Source organism: Pecten maximus, chromosome 6 (assembly GCF_902652985.1).
Source record: "Pecten maximus chromosome 6, xPecMax1.1, whole genome shotgun sequence".
Lineage (NCBI taxonomy): Eukaryota > Metazoa > Mollusca > Bivalvia > Pectinida > Pectinidae > Pecten > Pecten maximus.
Window position 1 is genome coordinate 5,802,780 of NC_047020.1, and position 19,392 is coordinate 5,822,171.

General features: G+C 36.3%; 1 protein-coding gene across 3 annotated transcripts in view; it reads right to left on the reverse strand.

Annotated features, from left to right (window-relative positions):
• Positions 1-3,457: 3,457 nt before the first annotated feature.
• LOC117328816 (caspase-3-like) overlaps positions 3,458-19,392 on the reverse strand; it is a 29,582-nt gene continuing 13,647 nt past the window's right edge. For all 3 annotated transcript variants that reach the window (XM_033886379.1, XM_033886380.1, XM_033886378.1), the window contains 4 exons: positions 14,652-14,865; positions 14,177-14,443; positions 9,808-9,917; positions 3,458-6,114 (listed from right to left, as the gene is read on the reverse strand). In XM_033886379.1, coding sequence (XP_033742270.1) covers positions 5,956-6,114; positions 9,808-9,917; positions 14,177-14,443; positions 14,652-14,865 — 750 coding nt within the window. In that variant the 3' untranslated portion in view covers positions 3,458-5,955. The remainder of the gene's footprint in view (positions 6,115-9,807; positions 9,918-14,176; positions 14,444-14,651; positions 14,866-19,392) is intronic.

The window sequence follows — 19,392 nt, forward strand, 5'->3', positions numbered from 1 at the left end:
ATGATCTTGGATGTAACAGACCTCGTTGCCATTACCTACACGTATGTACGGTCTGTCACAGAGAACATTCTAAACACAGATGTAACCAGGATTCAAAAAACGACAAAGCATCTCGATCAAACCAGCGCCACGAAAACCACTAAAGACACCAGTTCGGGTATCTACACCCATCAACATAGATTTGTTGGAGCAGATGCTCCAGTCTCATCCAGATACAGCTTTTGTGCAATATCTCATCTCAGGACTAAGACAAGGTTTTCAAACTGGTATTCAGAATATCCCGGAGGCTACATACGAATGTAAGAACTTACTATCTGCACGAACTCAGCCGAAGGCAGTGTCTCAGCTAATTAAATCAGAAGTCGAGAAAGGATTCTTAGCTGGTCCATACCAAACCATGCCATTCAAAGTTTACAGAATCAACCCCATAGGAATAGCGGAAGGGAAATACTCCAAAAAGAAAAGATTAATTGTGGACTTATCATCACCGCATAATGACAAGGAGAATCCCAGCTTAAATGATCTTATTGACAAAAAAGAATATTCTTTACAATATGTTACTATAGACACAGCAATAGACATTATTAAAAAACAAGGAGAAAAAAGCTGGATGTGTAAAACCGACATTTCTGATGCTTTTAAGCTAATACCCATCCATCCATCTTTGTGGCCGTTTCATGGTATTAAATGGGAGGGACAATATCATTTTTATACCAGATTAGTGTTCGGCAGTAGATCCAGCCCAAAGATCTTTGACTTACTATCATCAGCGATTTGTTGGATTGCTTCAAATATTTTCAACATACAGAATATTCTACATTTGTTAGATGACTTTCTAACTATTGACCCTCCACATCACCAGGCCAGCGACACCATGACTAACCTGATGACAATGTTCCAGAAGTTAGATATTCCTATTGCCAGTCATAAAACAGCCGGTCCTTCAACTTGCTTAGAGTATTTAGGGATTATATTGGATACTGGGAATATGCAAGCTAGAATGCCACAGGAAAAAATAGACCGTATATGTGAAATCCTTACAGTGTTTAAAGAAAAGAAAACATGTACTAAACGTGAACTGCTAAGCCTGTTGGGACATCTAAACTTCGCTAGTCGGTGTATTCCTTATGGCAGATCCTTCGTGTCTTATCTAATTGGGCTATCGACGAAAGTAAAAGAACTACATCATCACGTACATCTTACCCAGGATTGTAGATTAGACATTAGAATGTGGTTTTGGTGTCTCAAACAGTGGAACGGCATATCATTCTTCATCAATGACAATATCACATTATCTGCAGACATGCACTTATACACTGATGCTACAGATAAAGCTTTCGGGGGCTTTTATGGTAATCATTGGTTCCAAGGAAGTTTTCCTGAAGACATGTTCTTAGAAGGGGAGACATTATCTATGGCATTTAGGGAGTTATACCCCATCGTGATGTGTTGTGTTTTATGGGGCAAGAGATGGTCACAAAAAAGGATACTTTTTCACTGCGATAATATGGCTACTGTCGACATTATAAACAAAGGACGCTCCAAGGTTAAAATAATCATGAAATTAATGAGGAAACTGACTTTTTTGTGCAGCTTCATGTAACTTTATTATACATGCACAACACATTCCTGGTGTCAATAATTCAATCGCCGATGCAATATCTCGATTCCAGATGGAGAAGTTCCGCAGTTTGGCCCCAGCAGCAGACCTCTGCCCAACACCGTGCCTACCACCTTCCAGCCTACTTCTACTCTGAGGGACAATGTTGAGGAACTGTGGAAGACGGCCATAAGTCCACATACAGCTCGAGCTTACTCGGTTGCCATACAGCATCTGTTAAGATTCCTTACACTATTCGGTATTGTGACTCCGTTAGGAAGACTTCCTTCATTGTCAGAGGATCTCTTGATTTATTTTGTGATTTACTGTTTTAATAGCTTACATTTAAAAAATCAATACCATTAACTTGTACTTAGCTGGCATACGATTTCATTACCTCAAGTCGGGCAGAACAAATCCTTTCAGGGATTCAGAGAGGTTATCGTGTGTATTACGTGGCATCAAACGGAAACAACGTGGGTGGTCGGAGAATAAGCGATTACCAATTACTTTCGATATTCTTAAAAGGATGTGTGGATTATTAGACGGACACGTATTCTCACAGGCCATAGATTTGATGTTGGCATGCGCTTGCAAAATGGCTTATTTTGGATTTCTTAGGTGTGGGGAATTCCCAACACAACGTCAATCTCTAGAGCAACAGTATCTGAGTGTTCAAGACATCACTTTTTCCGACGATCATTCCTTGTATACCATTTTATTGAAAACGTCCAAAACGGATCCGTTCAGATGTGGAGTTAAAATACCGATATTTAAAAACAATACACCACATATGTGTCCTGTAGCGTCCATGCAATTATATTTAAAGTTGAGAGAAACCCAAGGAGCAGTTGGTAGTTCTCCTCTCTTTGTGGGAGAACACGGATCTATTCTTACGCGAGAACAGTTTATTACCTATGTACGCCACCTTTTGACTTTGTTGGGAATAGACTGTAATCAGTACAATGGCCATTCGTTTCGAATTGGTGCCGCCACCTCAGCAGCAGCGGCAGGCATCGAAGACCATATGATTCAAACTTTGGGACGTTGGTCTTCCAACTGTTATACACGTTACATTCGCTCATCTTCTGAAGTGATACAGCAAGCACAGACACGCATGTCTAACCTTTGATGTGCGATATGTTTTGAATTTGACATCTAGATCTATAGACAACCTGACAACATTTAACAATTTGTTTGCATAATTATGTTAAATTTTTAATTCTAAGATTTTCACTCTTATATTATGATTAACTTCAAGATTTATCATAGATTATACTTTATTATGGTCTTCTTGGGGGCTCTCTTTCAAGAGACAATTATATATAGGTTTATAAATCTTATATGTCTCTTTCAATTCGATTTGGCCATCAATTCAGTGTACTGAATTGTAACCCCAATTCAGACTTTTAATTCACTCTTGGAATTCAAAATTTTTATAATTGTATTATGATTGCATATCCATTTCAATGGTTATTATTACATAATTATCAATCAATTAATGAACAGCATCAGGTTGTCATTGCCGGGTCCTCCCCGATTACAACCAACAGCATTCCAAATTTGAACAACACACTACAGGCTGTTTTTGCCGGGTCCTCCCCAACTACAGCCTGGATAATTAGTATACAGTATCCATAACTCCTAGCAGTCGGTGTCTTTGCTGGGCCCTCCCCAATTACCACCTGGTGTTATATATGGATGCCCTGTTTCACTAATTACAAATGTACATGTGTCTACAATTCACCTGAAACAGTCATACAGAGTAGCCCCTGAGAATGCCATATTTTATAAGTTTGTAAATATTCATAATCATGTGTGTTAATAAATGCAATTTTCCTATAACTTGAGACTTTGTTGTTTGTATAAAATATCTTTAATAAAAAATGCCCTCAGTATATGCATGAATTTTTCACAAAAACTAACAAAGCATATAGTACCTGATCCGGACATTCGAACTTTTGCATTAGAAACACCAAAGGGACAGAAACATCAACTTTTTTTCTTTTCGGTCACCAAAGATTGGAACACCTTACCGGATCATATCAAAAACTTTAAAAAGCACAAATTCAAACTCAGTGTCAAAAAACATCTGGCATCACAAGCAAAAATGGAATCTGATGATCTCTTTGTTTATTATTGAGCATTACATGTAACATTTAATTTTATATTTATTATTATGTTTTATTAAGTAACCTGTATGTCATTTTTCTATCTTGTGCAGATAGCTGGCTGGTAGGGATTGGCCCAACCGCTAGGTGTCTGTATTGGTTTTATTGTGGTTTTATTCATTTATATCATCATATAAGGATATTGCCTAATACTATCTGGCAATTACATGCTGTGTTATCCATGATGACCCTTGTAACATCTAATAATTTTAATTTACCACCATGATTTCTGTGATTGAGTACACAGTGTGCAGGTTGAGCAGATCTCGCTGGTAGGGTATCCCCATCCCTTGAAAAACTTGGCCTGCACTACTTTTATCAAATTGATATTTTTTCTAAAAAAGTGTATTTCATACCTACACTTTTAATGGCTATACATTTTGACAAATTTTTAATATGATAAATAAATAATTATAATGATAAAAATTCTTTTACTCGAGGACCCCATTGGAAATAAGCTGTACATCGGCTTTCATGGGCAATCCTAGGTAAAGCAAATTTACTCTATAACAATAATGTGCAATATATAACATGATACTTATGTCAACTGTGATATTTCAACAATATTTGTGATACTATTCATTAATCACTCATCATTTTTATCTATTATGAAATTAAGAATATGGAAATGATGTAAATATTGTATAACATATATGTGATTCTATTGTACTGTGTATGCTTTACCTGAATAAATATTATTATAAATTTATCATTATTACATCCATACAGAAGAGCTCAGTACTCCAGTGTGCACACTCCAAGTATGTTAGACCGTCTGTCTGTACAACATTGAGTTCCAACATTGCTCCAGACGAAATTGTGATCAACAAATGAACCAAGCTAAAGAGACAATGAAACATGAAATCTCCCGATTTCATACTAAGTATATTCTGTCTTTCATTTACGGTATTTAGCATGATACATGACCATTTTTTTTGTATTGTGGCAGACCTCTCCCGGATATATATTATGTGATAACATGAGAATAAAGGTACTGTAGATTAAAATGAAGTGAGTGATAGGGAAGTATCCCCTATTATGTACAAAAACTACACAAGACTTCAGTGGAAACTCTTACAAACAATACATGTAAACAAGTGTTATACAACTATTTAATCATATATACGTTCATAATAAAATATATACTGTATTCTCTTTATATATTTCAAAATCATATTTACCTTAAGCTACTATGTAAATAAAAGGAAAAAAAAATCTTTTTAGGGGCTTCATTATTCTATATACAGCAATCCAAAAGTGAATGATTTTTTTAACAAAAGGTCCAATGGGCCTGTATTTCTCACCTGTATTCACTGCTTTGATGATTCTCTACCTTTCAGTTAATCAAAATAAATACATACATGTACTATGTAGTTTGAGTGTTTTAACAAAGTTGACTAATGTAACCTTGAGTATGGGTCAAGGTTATTCCTATTTGCAAACATTTGGACCTTTATCGGAGTAATGTAACAGCCCAATATCAATGTAATACTAGGCCTTCATGAAAAGAATTCATTCAAAGGAGAAGTTGACACAGGAATGATGACAGACAGCAGATGCTGCACCATGGCATAAGTTGAGACTTGCCCATCAGGCTGGTGAGCTAACTATACTGGTACTTATTTAGGATATATTTGAATACAAATATCGACAACAATGGTTCAAATCACATCTGTTTGACAAAACTCCTGATTCATAAACTATCATTTAAAATGGAATTAAAGTTTTCTTGTAAGTTTACCTGTGTAGGAAATATTCCAGCCTCTCAAGTTTATTTTAGTTCTTCAGGCATTCACAATATAAACAAGATTCGTGGTAGTGATCATTGAAAGATCTGGATTGGATCTATAATCTTTTCTCTACTTTAACGATTTGTAACGATTGGAACCTACATCCGAAATCTAAGAAAGATTTAAAATGAATTTTCTGTGAATTAGAAAGGCTAAGCTAGTTCACTTATCTGCCATTTTGTTTTGCTGGATCAAGCTCAAAATCCAAATACATATGAATTATGAGAACAATCCACCTAATACTTCTCATGTAGTAGCAGTAACAAGAATAGTTTACCAACGTAAGATGGAAGATGGTCCACTGACCAGACGAAGAGCGTTTAAATACCCTGCCATCTGTTGATGTAGCCTGTAGTCAGTGTTAATATCAACAGTATATATTTGATCTTCTTTATCAATAGTTAATGCATTTCCCAGTGTAGTCATTTTTCTCTGGAGGATCGTTGTAAATTCCTGGGAAGAAATAGAGCCTCTTCTGTGGTGAACCACGCATCTCTGACACCTGTACCCCTTTATGTCTTCCATACATAGCAGTTGATACATAGTTATTGACCTGAAACAAATGTTAATACAAAATCAGCAACATTTGACAGCAGCTGACACATACTTATTTACATATTTGCGACAATAATTTATATATATTAGGTGATACATTTATTAACCTGTAACAAAAACGGTATGTTGATCATGTGGCAGTATGTTAAAACACACTTATAGACCTGCAACAATAACCGATACATCATCAACAATAAATTAATGGGCGGGGGAGAACTCAGACTCAGCGCACAGCTACAACTGGTGAGACGCAGGAGGAACCAAGCCAGGAGACAAACCACCGTGCTAGGAGCCTCTCCGTGTCTGAGTCATCCGTCGACACTGTTGCTGAATTGGCAGAGGTATTTGGTCTCCACGAGAGTCAACCCAGCAAACCTAAAGAGAGAGTCTCATGGCCAAAGGCAGAGGAGGATACGATCTGGAAGAATTTTGATGACGACGTGAGTATTATCCTGGAAACGACGCTAAAAGGAAATGTGGAGAGGAAAGTAGAATCCATGGCAAACATCATCTACAACATAGGGAAGGAGCGGTTTGGGGTGCTAGACAAGACCAAGAGGGTAACCAACTCGCAGTCAGATGTGCCTAATAGGCGAGAGAGGCGAATCCGGCAATATCGTCAAGAGGTGAAGCATCTGAATAGGCAATTTAGACAAGCATCCGAGAATGAGAAACTGGGGACATCACTGCTGACAGATGATTTAAGATCAGAGATAGCAAAGTTACGGAGATGTGAGAGACTCCGGAAGGTGAAGGCTAAGAGGGAGACGAATAGGAGAAAGTTTGTGAAGGAACCCTTCAGATTCACGAAGGAACTGCTGGGTGAGGAGAAATCTGGCAGGCTGCATTGTTCAAAAGAGGAAGTTGAGAGACATCTGTGGGAAACGCATTCAGATCCTCGCCGTGAAGAACCGCTAGGCCAATGCCCAAGAGGAGTTGAGGTAGACCACCAAGAATCCTCATGAATGAGAAGGAATTATCATGGAAAGAGCTGTCAGACGTTGTAAAGAAAGCAAGATCGGGAATCTGCGCCAGGACCAAACGGCATTCCTTATAAGGTGTATAAGAAGTGTCCCTAGGTTGATGAGAAAGCTTTGGCAGTTGCTAAAGGTGGTGTGGAAGAAGGGGACAATACCAGAAAGCTGGAGGCGAGCAGAAGGTTGTTTCCTACCGAAGGAGAAGGATGCAAAGACCATAAATCAGTTCAGAACAATATCTCTGCTGAACGTTGAAGGAAAGATGTTCCTTTCAGTCATTGCAAAGCGTCTGTCAGCGTATATGGTAGCAATCAACTACATGTACATTGATACCTCAGTACAGAAAGCAGGGATTCCAGGATTCTCTGGCTGTGTGGAGCATGTCAGCGTCCTCAGCCAACTGATTAAAGAGGCTAAAGCAGGCAAGAAGAACCTATCAGTGGTATGGCTTGACCTGGCCACTGCATACGGATCAGTGCCCCATAAACTCATAGAGGCAGCTATGGACCTATATCATGTACCTGAGAAAACCAAGCAGATCGTTAACAGTTACTTCAGGGACATACAGTTCCGGTTAACTGTGGATGATGTGACGACATCATGGCAACACCTGGAGAAAGGGATAATGGCAGGCTGCACGATATCCCCGATTTTGTTCATCATGGGCATGAGTATGGTAACCAAGGCAGCAGGAACGAAAAACAAGGGGACCAAGGATGGATGCTGATATCTACCAACCACCACTGAGAGGGTTCATGGATGATCTCACCATTACAACAACATCACATATACAAGCTAGATGGGTGTTATCAGCACTAGAAGAAAACATGTCATGGGCTCGCATGAAGTTCAAACCACGCAAATCAAGAAGCCTGGTTCTGAAGAAAGGTCGTATTTGTCAGGTGAAGTTGAAGGTGCAGGATGAGGAAATTCCAACATTAGTCAACAACCCTATCAAATGCCTTGGAAAGTGGTTCGACGAATCCCTATCCGACAACACATCAGTTAAGAACACATTGTCCCAAGCAAAATCATGGATGAAGAAGGTAGATGGAAGTGGCTTGCCAGAGAAGTACAAGGCCTGGATATACCAACAGGGGGTCCTGCCAAGACTGATGTGGCTGTTGCTGATTTACGAGGTTCCCGTCACGAGTGTCGAGGGATTGGAGAGATCAGTGAGCAGTTACTTGAGGAGATGGATGGGAGTCCCACCAGGCTTCACTTCTGTTGGACTGTACGGCAGATCATCAAAACTCCAACTCCCGATTTCATCTGTAGTGGAGGAGTTTAAGGTGGCAAAATGCCGGCTGGTTATGACGTTGAGGGATTCGTCAGATTCCAGAGTCAGTGGAGCAGACATCCAGACAAGAACAGGAAGGAAGTGGTCAGCATCAACATCAGTGGACCAAGCCGAGAGTATGCTGGAACTACGTGACGTGATGGGAAACATCTGCACAGGAAGGCAAGGGTTAGGAATGGTGCTCTTTCAGCAGTGGAAGAATGCAACAGCAACGGAGAGACGAGGAATGGTACAGACTGAAGTTAGACGGGTAGAGGAAGACCAACGGAGAGCAAAGGCAGTGGAGCTGGGCAAACAAGGGATGTGGCTGAAGTGGGAACTACCCGAGCGGAGACTGTCATGGTCGGAGCTGTGGAGGAAGGACCAATACAGGATAGCCTTTCTGCTGCGGTCAGTTTACGACACATTGCCGTCCCCATCAAATCTTCACCAGTGGAGAATGACAGAGGACGCTAGTTACCAGCTGTGCGGAAAGCGAGGAACAATGTCTCACATACTGTCAGAATGTCAGGTAGTACTCACACAGGGGCGTTACAGATGGCGTCATGACAAGGTCTTGCGTGAATTGGCAGGAGTGGTGGAGGAAGAAAGAAGGAAAAAGCGCCTAAGGGCAACAACAGGAAAAGGAAAGGTGTTTGTAAAGCAAGGTGAGACAGTCGAGGGAAGGAAAGCAGCTAGAACATCACTGCTGGACAGAGGACAGGACTGGGAGCTGCAGGTAGACCTTGACGGGAGGTTGGTTTTCCCGTGCATCGTCAACACAACGCTCCGGCCGGACATGTTCCTCAAGTCAACAACGTCCAAGACCCTCATTGTAGTGGAATTAACAGTACCGTGGGAGGAGAACTGTGAGGAGGAGAATGAGCGGAAGAGCCTCAAGTATGCAGATCTGATGGCAGATTGCAGAGACAAGGGATGGAGTGTTTGGCTGTTTCCGGTCGAAGTTGGCTGCAGAGGATTTCCATCTCGTTCAGTGACCAGGCTCTTGCAACATCTAGGAATGTTGGGGAAGGCAAAGTCAACAGCCTTGCGAAAACTGGGTGAAGCAGCAGAAAGATCATCATGCTGGATATGGCACCGTCGGAATGACAAATGCTGGAAGCCGGGATCCGTCGAGTAGAGGTTTGGCCACCACTACTGACCCACCAACTGGAGGATGTCGTGGTTCAGGGTCGAAACATCCGAAGATAGTTGGCAACCACCTGAAGACTAAGGATACCGGCAATCGAGCACCGAGGGGCAAAGAAACCAGGCATTAACAGAAGATGCCAGGAGAATAGGCAGCAGAAGATCAGCTGTAAGTTAACAATTTAACATAATAAATATTAACACATTCATGAAGAAAAGTCAGAAATAAAAAGATATCTACAGAACAATACAGGGGCGTAGAACACTTAAAACTATAAATACATACCTTTGTTATTAAGTTCAGCAAATGGTCTTTGTGGGCGTTGTACTTAAGAACCCAAACAATGGCTTGGATGAACCAGCTCCCTCTTTTTTCCTGTCGGTAGGCCCGGAATCCTTCAATTAATCATAATTTTAACATCAGAATCTGTCAAGAATTATGAATGTAATTTGGTACTAGAGGTTAAATAATTCTGTAATCTGCTTGGAAAATAATTTTTTGAGTGTGATATTATTAATCGATAAGTGTGAATATGTTTCTTTGAGTATAGTGTAGAGGAAGTTTTACTCTCTCTATGTTATAATGATAGTACAATGACAGTAGATTAAACAATGTCATTATATAGTATATTAAACAATGACAGTAGATTAAACAATGATGGTAGATTAAACAATGATGGTAGATTAAACAATGATGGTAGATTAAACAATGTCAGTAGATTAAACAATGACAGTAGATTAAACAATGATGGTAGATTAAACAATGATGGTAGATTAAACAATGTCAGTAGATTAAACAATGTCAGTAGATTAAACAATGACAGTAGATTAAACAATGAGGGTAGAGTAAACAATGTCAGTAGATTAAACAATGACAGTAGATTAAACAATGATGGTAGATTAAACAATGATGGTAGATTAAACAATGAGGGTAAATTAAACAATGTCAGTAGATTAAACAATGATGGTAGATTAAACAATGACAGTAGATTAAACAATGACAGTAGATTAAACAATGATGGTAGATTAAACAATGAGGGTATATTAAACAATGACAGTAGATTAAACAATGACAGTAGATTAAACAATGATGGTAGATTAAACAATGACAGTAAATTAAACAATGATGGTAGATTAAACAATGTCAGTAGATTAAACAATGATGGTAGATTAAACAATGACAGTAGATTAAACAATGATGTAGATTAAACAATGTTAGTAGATTAAACAATGAGGGTAGATTAAACAATGACGGTAGATTAAACAATGACAGTAGATTAAACAATGATGTAGATTAAACAATGACAGTAGATTAAACAATGATGGTAGATTAAACAATGTCAGTAGATTAAACAATGATGGTAGATTAAACAATGACAGTAGATTAAACAATGTCAGTAGATTAAACAATGACGGTAGATTAAACAATGACAGTAGATTAAACAATGACAGTAGATTAAACAATGAGGGTAGATTAAACAATGACAGTAGATTAAACAATGATGGTAGATTAAACAATGACAGTAGATTAAACAATGTCAGTAGATTAAACAATGATTGTAGATTAAACAATGATGGTAGATTAAACAATGATGGTAGATTAAACAATGATGGTAGATTAAACAATGACGGTAGATTAAACAATGACAGCAGATTAAACAATGTCGGTAGATTAAACAATGACGATAGATTAAACAATGACAGTAGATTAAACAATGACAGTAGATTAAACAATGATGGTAGATTAAACAATTATGATAGATTAAACAATGAGGGTAGATTAAACAATGTCAGTAGATTAAACAATGACAGTAGATTAAACAATGATGGTAGATTAAACAATGAGGGTAGATTAAACAATGACAGTAGATTAAACAATGTCAGTAGATTAAACAATGATGGTAGATTAAACAATGACAGTAGATTAAACAATGTCAGCAGATTTAACAATGTCGGTAGATTAAACAATGACGATAGATTAAACAATGACAGTAGATTAAACAATGACAGTAGATTAAACAATGATGGTAGAATAAACAATGACAGTAGATTAAACAATGACAGCAGATTAAACAATGACAGTAGATTAAACAATGAGGGTAGATTAAACAATGACGGTAGATTAAACAATGATGGTAGATTAAACAATGACAGTAGATTAAACAATGTCAGTAGATTAAACAATGACGGTAGATTAAACAATGATGTAGATTAAACAATGACGGTAGATTAAACAATGTCAGTAGATTAAACAATGTCAGTAGATTAAACAATGATGGTAGATTAAACAATGACGGTAGATTAAACAATGACAGTATATTAAACAATGATGGTAGATTAAACAATGAGGGTAGATTAAACAATGACAGTAGATTAAACAATGATGGTAGATTAAACAATGACAGTAGATTAAACAATGTCAGTAGATTAAACAATGATGGTAGATTAAACAATGACAGTAGATTAAACAATGACAGTAGATTAAACAATGACAGTAGATTAAACAATGACAGTAGATTAAACAATGACGGTAGATTAAACAATGACAGTAGATTAAACAATGATGGTAGATTAAACAATGTCAGTAGATTAAACAATGACAGTAGATTAAACAATGATGGTAGATTAAACAATGTCAGTAGATTAAACAATGATGGTAGATTAAACAATGACAGTAGATTAAACAATGACGGTAGATTAAACAATGAGGGTAGATTAAACAATGACAGTAGATTAAACAATGACAGTAGATTAAACAATGATGGTAGATTAAACAATGATGGTTGATTAAACAATGACAGTAGATTAAACAATGACAGTAGATTAAACAATGATGGTAGATTAAACAATGACAGTAGATTAAACAATGTCAGTAGATTAAACAATGACAGTAGATTAAACAATGATGGTAGATTAAACAATGTCAGTAGATTAAACAATGTCAGTAGATTAAACAATGACGGTAGATTAAACAATGATGGTAGATTAAACAATGTCAGTAGATTAAACAATGACGGTAGATTAAACAATGACAGTAGATTAAACAATGACGGTAGATTAAACAATGTCAGTAGATTAAACAATGACAGTAGATGAAACAATAACAAATAATGATGGTAGATTAAATAAGAGGCCCAAAATGCCTGATTGACTCATATGGCGAGTATAAAGAATAATTGCAAAATTACCTTTTTCAATGAATGTTCATGTTGACCGTAATATATTAGTGATGTTTAGGAAATTTTATACAATATATCTAACAGAGGTGATATGCTTCATGGGTGCATAAACCAAGATTACTGGCATGCTGAATCTTTATAGCAATTAATCCTTGTTATTAAGTTCTTAACATATCTGACCCCTTAACAACAGGTCATGGTCACCGATATGAGGAAAATTCATATCAATCCAGGAATGTATTGGCCAAAGATATGAGTACCCTGCATCTTTTAGAACTAGAAGATTTGCAAATTAGTTTTTGACTATTTAGCCCAAGTGACCTTGAAAATAGTACAAGGTTATTTATATGAGAAAACCTTATACAAAATGTACCACTTTTTCCCTAGGTACTTGCTGACAAACTATCAGCCCTATGAGATTATCCCAACTTGACAAGAAGATTCTTGAAATTTTTCAGATATTTGACCCACTGTGACCTTGAAAATAATTTAAGGTCATTCATATGAGGCAACCACTCGGCCCTAGGTACCTGCTGGCTACACACCAACAAGATTCTTGAAGTTTTTAACATATGTGACACTTGTAACCTTGAAAATAAGTCAAGGTCATCAGTGTGAGGAAATTGTATAGCACTCCATAGCAACAATTCACTGGCCAAAGAAGAGTGCTCTGGGTCTTGCAGAACTTGAGACAAAGATTGTCATATTAATTTTTAACTACAGTAAAACACCACTAACTAGAACCAGCATTCCTCGAATACTCCCTATTAGTTCTGTTCTGGTCCGACCGTGTCGTTATATATTCAAAGTTCGGGTATCCTGGTCACGGCACCAAATCTGTAATAGGAAGGAGTAATGAAAAATAAGCTGCCCATGCAGGGCTTCGAACCGGCGACCTTCTGCTCTCCTGGCAAACATCCTACCACTAGGCTAGGGGGAATTTCCCTTTAGTCTAGTTGTAGGATGTTTGCCTTGATCATGACAGCGCAAGGTCGCTAGTTCGAGTCCCAGTGCAGGCAGGATATTTTTCATTACTCCTTCCTTTTACAACAGTACATGTATTTAAATCATAATGAATCACGACCATCTGTGATGTTTACCATTAGACTACTAGGTATGCTGTATTTTGTAGTAGGCAAACAGCTGAATTTTACCTTTATCTTAAGGTTTTTAACATGTTTGACCCCAGTGAGCTTGAAAATAGGTCAAGGTCATTCATATGAGGAAACTTTAATGTACTCATCCACATGTACCTCTTTGCCAAATATCTGCGCAGTCCTCAGTTTTCTAGAAGAATTTAAAAGCTGACAGACAAATGAACATGTGCAACGGCAGATGGATGCCGACTCATGCACCATAGTGTAAGTTGACATGGCACCAGGTGCGAGATGAGCTAACCAATAGTAGTACATTAAACAATAACGGTACATTAAACAATAATGGTAGATGAAATGAAACAATAAATATCTAATTTACCTTCAGGAGTTGCATAAGCAATAAAGAAATCTGAAGATACATGGCTCCTTGGAATCTGTTTTCCCGGTTCCTCATCCATGCTACTGTCTTCCTGTACTTGGTCACAATCATCTGGCAAATTTTCAAATGCTTTGTCTATATCCGTGTCAACATCATCATCATCATAATCAGCTTCATTTGATGCTTCTGGCTCTGAACTTGGTTCCATGGAGTCAAACTCTTGTGTCCCGGATTGGTTTTTCTCATCCTTCGTTCCTTTCGTTATCCCTGACAGGAGATTCAAGAAAAGTAAGAAATCTAAAGCCACTGGACTTAACTGATTAGTTGTTCAGACAATATTCTGATATTATTATAAATTAAGTTAATGCTTTTGGAATCTATCTTTGACCAAACATAGAAATATCCTAATAATACAACCAGACCCCTGGCCTTAGCACACTCTTGTCAGATTATAATAAATAATTGAAAAACTTACTGCATGCCTGAAAAAGGAACACCTTCGGTTTCCCTGTCAGATGTGGACAGTTGTTACTATTAAAATTTGCCTCAATCTCGTCAAAATGTGCAATACCATTGTCCGTTCCATGTACTCCTTCAGATGAGCCATGACTGAGCACCACAAAGATAAAACAGTCACTCTCCTGGTGGTGTCCCCAATGGCTACTCTCCTCTGCAATCCTCAGTATGTCCTTCAAATATACAACAAAGAGTTGGGAAACAATACCCTGTATAGATACACAACAAAGGGTTGGGAAACAATACCCTGTATAGATACACAACAAAGGGTTGGGAAACAATACCCTGTATAGATATACAACAAAGGGTTGGGAAACAATACCCTGTATAAATATACAACAAAGGGTTGGGAAACAATACCCTGTATACATATAAAACAAAGAGTTGGGAAATAATACCCTGTATAGATATACAACAAAGGGTTCCCATACCGAAATAAAGCACACTAAAGTATACTTTTATGCTACTTTAAGTATACACTTTTTCCTACTTTTTTGAAAAAGTACCAAAAAAGTATACTTTTTTTGTACTTTTCTGGACTTAGAAATTCTTCAGAGTACTTTTTCTGTACTAAATTTGGACTCTGAAATTTCTCAGAGTACTTTTTTTGTACTTTTCTGGACTTAGAAACTTTTCAGGGTACTTTTTCTGTACTTTATTTGGACTCTGAAATTTTTCAGAGTACTTTTTTTGTACTTATTCTGGACTTAGAAATTTTTCAGGGTACTTTTTCTGTACTTTATTTGGACTCTGAAATTTTTCAGAGTACTTTTTTTGTGCTAAAATCTGACTTAGAATTTTTTTGAAAGATTGTGAAAATATGGATGTACTTTTTTCCTACTTTTTTGGGACTTAGAATTTTTCAGCTAATGCCATTGTGCTTTTTTTGTACTTATTATGGACTTAGAATATTTTCAGACATTGCGAGGGGTTATAGCATATTAATATTTTCAAAATTAAATCTTGACTTTTTCAGTCGACTACAAATCTAAGACTAAAAAAATAATACCCAGGATTAACCACAACAAATATCTATCAAATAAGATACAGAAAATTATCATTTGGTAATATCAAATGTTTTTGATCTCGTTTTTTGTTTTTTGTTTTTTTTTCTTTCTTTTATATGTTCTAAAAAATACTTTTCATACTTTGATCAGTACCACAGAAATTTATCTAAAAATAATTAAAATTCAACAATTATTATCATAAGTATTTCACTTCAATGTACTTTGTTAGTAAGGTTCACACATTTTAACGGTGATTTCTTTGTCACTTTTCGTTTGTATTTCCATATGCATCTCAGAAGTAATAAACTTCACATTGATGAATGTTACTATACGTTCATGTGACGAACGTCAAAACTTAGCTCTATAAAAATTTTGTTCCAGATCGTTCTTTAAAGTTACAGTATTTTGGCTTTAATTATAAACTCTTTAACGGAGTTTAAAACATTTCGTTTATCCAAACGTTAACCTCTACCAGATCGGGGATCACTCTACGAACACACATGTGCCCGTGTCCGTGCCTGTAATACGCTTTTAATTCATTCAAATGAAATTAAAATCACCTGCTCTTTGTCTGCATATCATATACTTGCTGGATATACGTGGTTTTAAGATTACATCTCATAATTGCACCCGAAATCACGTCGTGTTCTGTCAAAATATTCACCGATATACTCATATAAACATGTGTAATACTGATATAGTCACTCGGACGCTTCTTTGTAAAACGTATATTGAAGTCAAGCGCTGTGATGATCTCGATCTCGATATGGCTTGACTGACAACAAACAGGCATGATCAAGGAACAATATTCCGGTATTTAAATCAGAATTACATCGCATTCATTGAAATGGTGAAAGTGAACACAAAAAGAAAACTTTAATTTGTCTGATATTTCTTTAGCAAGATCGTACGATAATTCGGACAACGACACAATGTAGCTGTACTCTAATCTGTTGTAGAATGATCTCGTAGGAGTGTTGTGTGTACAAATAAAATACTCTATTGTATACAAAAATCAAGATCAATACCAAGATCTATCATAAATATTTTAATTGATATAGTAGACGGCTTGAATAACTGCAACACCAAGATCGATCAAAAATATTTCAACTGTTTTAAACTAAATCTTGAAACCTGTGTGTTAAGCTAACAAAGCGATCAGGATATATGCTTAACGTCGTACGGAAAGTTAATTTCACCCGTGGTGTTAATTAATATAAGCGACAGTCGACTGTAATGGCAAATCACACCTAGCTTTATTGTTTATTGGAGTTACCTGTGTACCTCCCGTCTCACCTGTACACATATTGCCCCTCTTAGACTAAGTCTTATGCCCGCGGCGTTAATTATAACAATTTATATTGTCAAGCTTGACTGCCTTTCACTATGATCAGAACACAGGTGCCTACCCTCATTTAAACAAAACATCCGGATTACATAACAGGTACTGACAAGGCTTATACCTGTGTCAGATTACCATCGGTCGGTTCACCTATGACCTCGGGGCCGTGATCTCGTTTGTTTACTTCGGTTTACGGAATCTACCGAGATTTGACGAGTTCGCTTCGTGCGATCATTTTGTGCAATGTGCAAGCTTTAAATGCTGAAGTAGTAATACCAAAAGTATGGAACAATAGAGGTTAAGGAAGTAGAATATAAAAAAAACAAGTAATAAAAGAATGAAATCGATACAGTAGATCTCCGACAAAACTTTTTTTATCCCATGATGCAACAAACAGCGAGATTTTAGCGGGAAGTCTGATAGCCATGTTTGAATTTCACCGGATGTTTATCTACGGAAGAAACATAAACAAACACGATTTTGATATAGAATAGCCTAAACACGAAATTCATTTTCTTGCCTAACTGAAGAAGATCGACTATCTGTCAGTAAGTGGCCAAAGAATATCAGCTTTCTTGTTGTTTTTGGCGACAAATGCTCATTTTCACCCGAAAATATCACAGATATCGCGACCAGGTAAGTTTACAATTTTATTATTTAAATCTATTTCGTCTTCTGCGCGTTCCTACATCGTTTCACATTATATAGGTGAATAGGGGCCTACACATGTTAATATTAATACTTGATTACTTCGTGTTTCAGGGTTTTCATAATGAATTCATCACCGATTACAGTTTACAGGGCCCGAGTTTAATTAACAAAGAACTGCTAGATCCACGTGTGTTTCAATCGTAAGTATTCAATTTACAGATTTATGCTACCATACGCCTGGGATTTTATAAGCATCCTGATTGATAGCACCCAAATATTGAGAACAAGAAGAATTTTATTTCTTTATTGACGAACTTCGACGTAGTTATATTGCATTTTTATTTCTGTCACTTAACGGTAAATTCGTAATATCTTTACTACATATTTCATGCATTTTGACAAATTTCCAATTAATTTTTATGACTTCGTTTTTCAATGGAATTTATTGAAATTTCACTTACATGTAAAGAATTATTTGCTTATTCCTCTGATAATATTTACAGATTTTTTTGTAGTTGATTTCAAGAGATATTGCATAAAATTAAAAAAAAAATAGCAATGACATTTTTAAGTTAGAATATAAGAACGAAAGTAACGTCACATTTCGGGCAACATGTGTATATCTATATATTTTAGGGAACATATGTAAAAATATCGGTAAATGAGCTAATAATTGTCTACTATAGTATATGGAATTTGAAGAAAATACATTAAAAAACGAAGTCAATAAAATCCATTGAAAATTTGTTGTATGTCATGATCATGATCAATTCACAAAAAAATGATATCAAGAAATGATTGAATAAAAAAAATCTGTGTTTTGGAGTATTTTGATAGTTAGTAGCATAATTTAAGATGAAACAAACTGTCAGAGAATTCTGGAGTAGCTTGATTTTTATTAAAATACTTATCCTTATAATTAAAAGTTTTATGTTGTAGCTTTAAACTTGTATACCTGTGGCTAGCTTTTCTTGATAAAAAGACTTCCAAGCAGACATGCATGTAATAAATGACAGTAAAGTGATCAGGTGCATATATAAGGAAAATTATCTACATTTTTATATTAAACAAATCTTCACAATTATTCTAAGTTTTGATATAAAAAATATTTTAAAATTTTCTCTTTCTTCCAACAGATTATGCAGTACATTCTGAAGTGAGGGAAAGCTTAAAGATATTGCATTGTGGTCCGAATTGAGGGCAATGATTCGCATAAAGCAAAAAAGGAATGAAGAGAATCAGACATTTTATTTTTCGAATTCACACTTACTTGGATTTGACCAGTTTAAGCAAGCAACATTATGCATATACCATACTTCATTGTATTCAGTATGCATTTATGCATTGTTTTTTATTTACATTTTTTTGTTGTGTTTCCTCAAGAGGAATTATGATTCGACAATTTTTACAAATGTAATTGCCCTTTTTATTTAGAATAGAATATTTTTTTTGTCTGGATCTCCTACATACACATGATATAAAATTGTGTTTTCCTGCTTGAAAAAAATATTAGAATAATTTATCAAAAGTTATTGCCCTTATACATAGATGTCCATCTGTAAATCCTTAACCTCACCCTTAAACAAATTTCGAGCTTATTAGATCAAGACTTTGCTATGGCATGAAATTATACTCAGTGGAATATTGTGATTGGATAACTAATCTTGTATTTCAATGTTTGTTTTCACTTGATACAATTG